Consider the following 6,861-nt stretch of genomic DNA (forward strand, 5'->3'; position numbering starts at 1 on the left):
CTATAACTTCGAACGCATATATCTCGAAAACTCAAATTTTCTGGGCTTAATGCTTATTGAGAATTTTAATCTGCACATCGAGAACTACCATGAAGCAAAGTTTCATACTATTTAGCCGCGAGCCATACAAATTCTACGGGGTCTTTTGTTTTGGGATATCACTGTTTTTCTGTGGACCCCCTTGAGGTCCAGAATATATTGCGTACAATTTTCTAAAAATTTAAACGTATTTCACCTCGTTTTATTGACAAAATCTCTTGTTTTTACATATTCTTTTTATAAACAAACGATTTTTTTCAAAAGCAACCTGGTTAATTGTTTTTGGTCTTAAAATGTACTTATCTTCTTGTATGGTGTGCGTTTCCACAACGAATTTTAACATTATTAGAACCTTCATAAGATTGTCCACAAAAAAGGGGTGGAAACAAGAGAAAGAAAAATGTCTAAATCTTTTGCAAGGGTCTTACGGTTTAATTGGAGCAACGACTATCGTTTCGTTACGTCTGGAACAAATTTATATTTAGACAAGGTAAGTACTAATCTTGTACCAGAGCTTTCACTTATTCTTTTGGTATTTAATGTTCTTAGTATACAGTTTTGAGAAAAGTAATTTAGTGATATTCTCAGCCAAAAAATTTAAAACCGGAATGACAAAAGTAATGCGATATAAATATCGCAGCATAAAATTTTCAAATGTTGTGATCGATGACGGGACACTCGTGTGACCAAAGCTTTGCATCCCTTTTCTAAAAATATGAAAATCAAAATGAAGCAAAAAGGTTCCAGACATGTATAGTTCACAGCCGATACCTCCTTTTAATGTTTCTCAATTATTAAAAGTTTAACTTCTGTGTTCTTTGAAACAAAAGGAAGAAATCCGCCAGAAGATAAACAAAATTTCCTAATTTGGTTTCATTTCATTAACCACAGCAATTCTTTCTTGTAACACTGTATCAGTGAGACTCTACATGTGCTTGCAAATCGGATAGAGTAGAAAAAGATTTTTCGCACAGAAGACAAACGTGCGCGTTTCCGTTATGAACGTCCAGGTGTTCGGCAAGATCTTCTTCGCTTGGAAAAATTTCGTCGCAAATAGTGCAAGAGTGATTGTGCATTAGATCCCTTTGTCTTTCCCACTCTGCAATTGCAATATCTTCATCGTGTGCCTCCTTATGCATGGCGAGAATTGACTTCGAGGAGAATACCTGTGGACATTGGTCACAGTAGTATTTAACCTCCTTCGGCTTTCCATTATCGGTTATATTGATAAGGTTTGGATTGTCATCCTCATCGTCGAACAAATGATTCTCTACGTGAGCACCCAATGCATCTTCAGATTCAAAGGATTCACCACAGATGGCACATTGATAATGCTCCTTTGAATTACGCTCGTCCTCACTCATATCATCGCAGTGTTTTTGCAAGTGATCTTTCATGACTTCCTCGTCGTTAAATTCCTTGTCACAAACGAAGCAGGTGTAGCCCTCCTAAAATGATAAAACGGGCTACTTAAAAAGGGAAATTATATTATTAATAAGTAATACAGACTATCATTCTACGAAATTATATAGAGTTTAACGCATGAATTTCTCATCCAATCATTTGATTGCATTACAAAAATGTACCCGTGACACATACAATACTTTAACATATCTACGTAAAAAAAAATAAAAAAAAACCTTGATAATTATTTTTATCAAAATTTAAAAAAATAGGCTGCAACCGACTTAAGAGGAATTAAATGGAATGTCTCATCAAATAAACAAGAATCTAGCAACCATATATTATTAAGTCCAACCGTAAGTCTTATTATTCGAGAATTGGATTTCACTGACCGCAATCTGATTTTACCATTTGAGACGTAGTGGTTTTATAGTCGATTGTAATTTCACATAAAAATTCCGGCAGCTTTTTTAAAGTAAAGGGGTGGAAAAGAGAAAGGGGAAGTTTACCAACAGGTTACACATGTTAAGTTCAAAATGCAAAGAGGAAAAATAAAAAAGCAGAGCCATGGGAGGAATTGCTATGGGAGTGAGGAAGAAATGTATAACAAGGCAGTATAGGAAAGTGATGATGGAATTTACTATCAGGAAAATAGTGAGTGTGTATATGAACGGTGATATGCCGGAGAACTCAGGAAAGAGTGAGGAAGGAAATCCAAAAACAAGATACTGAATAGGACGAAAGGAAAGGCATCTGTTATAGGTGAGATTTCACATTAAGTCTGAACATAATGTGCAATAAAGTATGGAGAGAAGAGGAGCGGCCAGAGTTATGAAAAGAGGGCGTAGTGGTACCCGTAGTTAAGACAGGCTACGGGGAGGAGGTTGAAGATTAAGGGGAAGTGACGCTAATTCCAATATTGTATAAAGTATGAATATGTAACTGTTTTATGGGAGAGGTTGAAGAAAAAATTAAGGACAACAAAAATAATAAAGCCACCGAACCAGACAGGGTTTAGGAATGGAATGGAATCGATGGACAACATATATGTACTGAATCATCTGACAAATCAAAGTATCAAATGGGAGAATGATGAAATGATAGCAATGTTCGTCTATTTAAAGGCGGCATTTGACTCATTGTACTAAGTCATGATAGAAGAAGTTGTGATAAAAAAGGGGACAAGAGAGGGTTTAATAAAGAGGGCAATAGGAATTTGCACACCCAAAAATCAGAGTAAATGTAGCAGAGTTTCTGTTTGGCGAGAGGAGTAAGACCAAGTTACCCTCTCAGCCCACATTTATTTATTCTTCATATTAATCTCAGACTTAAAAAAAGAATTTAAGAGAAAAGGATGGGGAGGAGTTAGGATGAGAAAAAAAAATATGAACTCGCATACGTGGACAATATGGAATTAGTGGCAGAGGATGCAGAAGGGATGGAGGTAGGGAGTAAAAGGAAGACGCCTGGATAAATAGCGAAAAAAGAAGCACAAAAGGATGAATTAAGTATTAGATCGCAAAACAGGGAATATAATTAAAGCGATGTAAAGAAGAAAGAAGGGAGTTCTTTGATGCTAGATATATAGGAGAGGGAATTTAGTAAACTATAAAGAACAGGAGAAAAAAGACAAAGAAAGACAATTAATAGAATGATTATTTAGGAACCAAAATGCACCCACATGCATAATGTACTTGACAGCGTAAAGATCGAGACAAATGATTAGGAAATTTTTTTGCTAGTTAATGATTGAAAGGAGAATATTGTGATGTTTTCAAGGATTAAAAATTTATTGATTTTATGACAGGTTGCATTTGTTTTTATTGACGGAACCTTTTAAATATGTCCTGACCAACTCACTCAAGTTTTTTCGAGTTTACTCTCGCCTCGTTCTTGCTTCTGCACAAAAAAATGACGTGCATTTTCTTATTAGGCTTGGCAATTTAAAAAGCCAATTTTGCCGGAGAAAAATTCAAGAACTCGGATTGAGCAATGAATATAAAACGCAAAATCAGAAACTCCTTATTTTTTTATCTTGCTTTTTTAGATCCATCTAAAGTTGAAACGTTTTTTAATTACGCGTATCATTCGAAATTGAAAGCAATGCTTAACTGTTCTCATCCAACTATATCTAATTTCACATAAGCTTTACGGGGAGTTCAAATCGTAACTTATAGAAGAATGAGAAGCACTGGTCAAAGGAGGCGAGGATTTTTAGAGAAAGAACAATTTCTTATTGATACAATGTTGTGTTTGCAAGTGGGTTCCATAACTATGCTCCAATTCCTCCTTTAAATCTCGTGTAAATCTTTACTTGTATAGGTTAGATAAGAATATACTGAAAATAGCAAGCTATTTTAATATTATTTGTTCTGTGACAATGGCTATTTTTAGTATTTTAGGAAATTCCAGTATTAGCTAAAGTAAAATAAATAGCTCATTCAATGGGAAATATTGATCATTTGTGTATTTATTTTACTTTCAAACTTTTTTCTACCTTGGACATTTAATATTATTAACTTAGTATTATTAACCGTTTATTATCGACAGTACCATACATATTACCCTACATTTTCTAAACTCACGAGTATCAAAAGTATAAAGTGCTATAGTGGAGAACGCTATCAGTCCTAAGCCTGGAAAAATTGCGAAGGGTAAATTAGGGAAATAAGAGGGAGAGGAAACTAAGTGAAATGACGAGTGGAGAGGGAAAGAAGGAAAGGAGGGCGAGGATGCATGTCAGCCTGGCCCGCCATCGATTTCGACTATGGGACGCAACTCACCGGCAACTTTCAAATATCTCGAAAAATTGGCACTCTTATGAAAAAATGTTTCAAATCCAAATTTAATCATATTCGGATTCTTTAGATAAAAATGCATATGATTTCTCTAAAACAATTGTCTCGTTTCGCGATAGATGGCGCTCTAATCGACGAAATTCAATTTTTCTTCATTTTACTGTTACTGAGAATGCACGCTTACGATTCTGCCATACTCGAAATTAGTCTTAAAACAAACTGCTACTTTTAGCGTAACCCCGGAACAACGACGTGGACATAGCAGTTTTCTGTTCCCTTCAAGGTGCTTGATTGAAATCACCACTGAAAGCACGATCAAGAACTTCTCGTGCTACCACTGATTAGTGTGCCGGACAACCATCATGTTGACACCACATGTTCTGCCGTATTTCTAAGATAAAATCTTCAAGCAATATTGGCAGTTCATTTACCAGAATGTCTTAATATTTTGGACCATTTAAGCTGTCTTCGATAATCTGAAAATCGATCGGTTTGTTGCCAATTATTCCACACCATACGATGACAGTCCATGGACGCTAGTGTTCGACTTCACGAAGCCACTGCGGATTTTAAATACTTTAGTAGTGCATGTTGTGTCGATTAACTATTCCATGGTTCGTAAAAGACGACTCGTCAGAGAATAATACATAACGAAACAAGTTAGGATTTTGTTGCATTTGTTCACGTGCCCACTGAAAAAAACTACCCGATTTTGGAAATCAGCGATATGAAGTTCTTGATGTAAAGAGACATGATGTGGATGAAATTTGTCACGTTTCAAAATTTTTCCAAACACTGCTCTGAGACATTCCGGAATCACAAGCAATTTCTCGTGTACTAACGTGAGGATTATTGGCCACTGCAGCTAATACAGCAATTTCATTATTTTATCCAGTGACTGTTGTTGTACGGGTCTTTTTCTTAGGTTGAACACTTTCATGGGTAGTAAATTTGGTAATAGTACGATAAAATGAAGCACGTGACACAATTCTATTTTGAAAACGTTGAGCGTAGAGATTGACAGCATTATCAAGATTTCTTCCAGCTTCTCCATATACCACAACCATTTAAATTTTTTCTCGTACGGTTAGATACTCCATTGTAAAGTAGTATTCGGAATAATCTTTGATCTAACGTTTTGGCATGTTTTTCAAAATAATAATTACCAAAGAGATCCGAAGCTCTATTGCCCTTATTTTTAACCGACTTCAAAAAGAAGGAAGTTCTCTACCTATGTTCGTGCGATGTATTTTTTTATGTACGAGTTTTTATTGTACTCGTTCAACGATTCTGTAACGATTTGAAAAATTCTTTTTTTCCGTGGTCAGTCATGTCACAATGAAAATGGTGTATTTGTATTGCTAATGTATTGCAGAATCGTCAGCGTGCATTCTCAGTAACAGTAAAATAAATAAAAATTGAATTTCATCGATTACAGCGCCATATATCGCGAAACGAGAAAAATGTTTTAGACAAATCATACGCATTCTTATCCAAAGAATCCGCATGTCCAAAAAAAAAATAAGGGTTCCCATTTAAGATTTCGAACTTGCCCCCACCCCCACCCCCAGGGGGCGATGTGGAGGAGCCGATTTTAACATCAGTGTATGTACACCTCAGAGTGATTAAATTTTGATTCATAAAATTTTTTCATAGAGTGCCTATTTTTTTTTATTATTTAATCAAATATTTATTTTTGTTAAACTTCTCTATAGATATAGTAGGTAAAGCTCGCATTCATCCATTATGCATGAAATTTGCATGCAACGTAAGTGTTTCGATAAATATATGTAAGGCACATTTCCTGGATGTAATTCAAGATTTCAGTTGGTGACAATTTCGCAGTAATGTGCAGTAGAAGTTCGCAAAGCTCACCACGCAAATCTGTGTAATCGATGTTGCGCTCACTTCCATTAGTTAAAACCAATTACAAATATTTACAATTCTGCAGAAAAGCATCGGCAACCGTCATTCGAAGTTCAGAGATATTACATAATATTCAAAAGTAATTATTATATTCATCAATTATCTGAAACCATTCTTCGATGCAAGAAACAATTGTATCGATGGTCTGGTAGAAACAGTTCACAAGAAAATTGTTACTTCAATCAAATATTACCTGCTCAGCATTCGCATAATCAAAAATTGATCTTTTCCATCACGTGCGTAGAGGAAAGTACTCGAATATGAGATATTCTCGTAGTATGAGATAGCGGGGTATCAGCTAAACTAAGAGACCCACTCTGTTGGTTCTATCACTAACTTGTAGCCCTTGAAGAAAGAGTAATTTCGTGGTATAGTCCATTTTTCATTGGGCTTCTAAAGATTATAGGCGAACTTTTTGTGAAATCGATGGTGGTCGAGTTCTTGGATGGGAATTCTTTAAACCCTATTTATTATCCATTAAATATGTATTTAGCAGTAAAGTTCGCTTGCAGTGATGGGGATTGAATAACTAAGTAGGAAAATACCGATAGTGTTGAAGTTCTTTATTGTACAGGTCAGGCATAGTAAGTACATAGTTGCAGGGTGTGGTTCTCATAAAATGAGATACCTGTGGTTTTTATGACACTGTGGCTGCGCGGGGGAAATTGGCTACAGAAGTGTTTGTGACTACTGC

General features: G+C 35.5%; 1 protein-coding gene across 3 annotated transcripts in view; it reads right to left on the reverse strand.

The window, feature by feature from the left end:
* Positions 1 to 218: 218 nt before the first annotated feature.
* LOC117172423 (zinc finger protein 521-like) overlaps positions 219 to 6,861 on the reverse strand; it is a 151,946-nt gene continuing 145,303 nt past the window's right edge. For all 3 annotated transcript variants that reach the window (XM_033360345.1, XM_033360344.1, XM_033360343.1), the window contains one exon: positions 219 to 1,487. In XM_033360345.1, the coding sequence (XP_033216236.1) occupies positions 954 to 1,487 (534 nt within the window). In that variant the 3' untranslated portion in view covers positions 219 to 953. The remainder of the gene's footprint in view (positions 1,488 to 6,861) is intronic.

Source organism: Belonocnema kinseyi, chromosome 5, assembly GCF_010883055.1.
Source record: "Belonocnema kinseyi isolate 2016_QV_RU_SX_M_011 chromosome 5, B_treatae_v1, whole genome shotgun sequence".
Classification (NCBI taxonomy): domain Eukaryota; kingdom Metazoa; phylum Arthropoda; class Insecta; order Hymenoptera; family Cynipidae; genus Belonocnema; species Belonocnema kinseyi.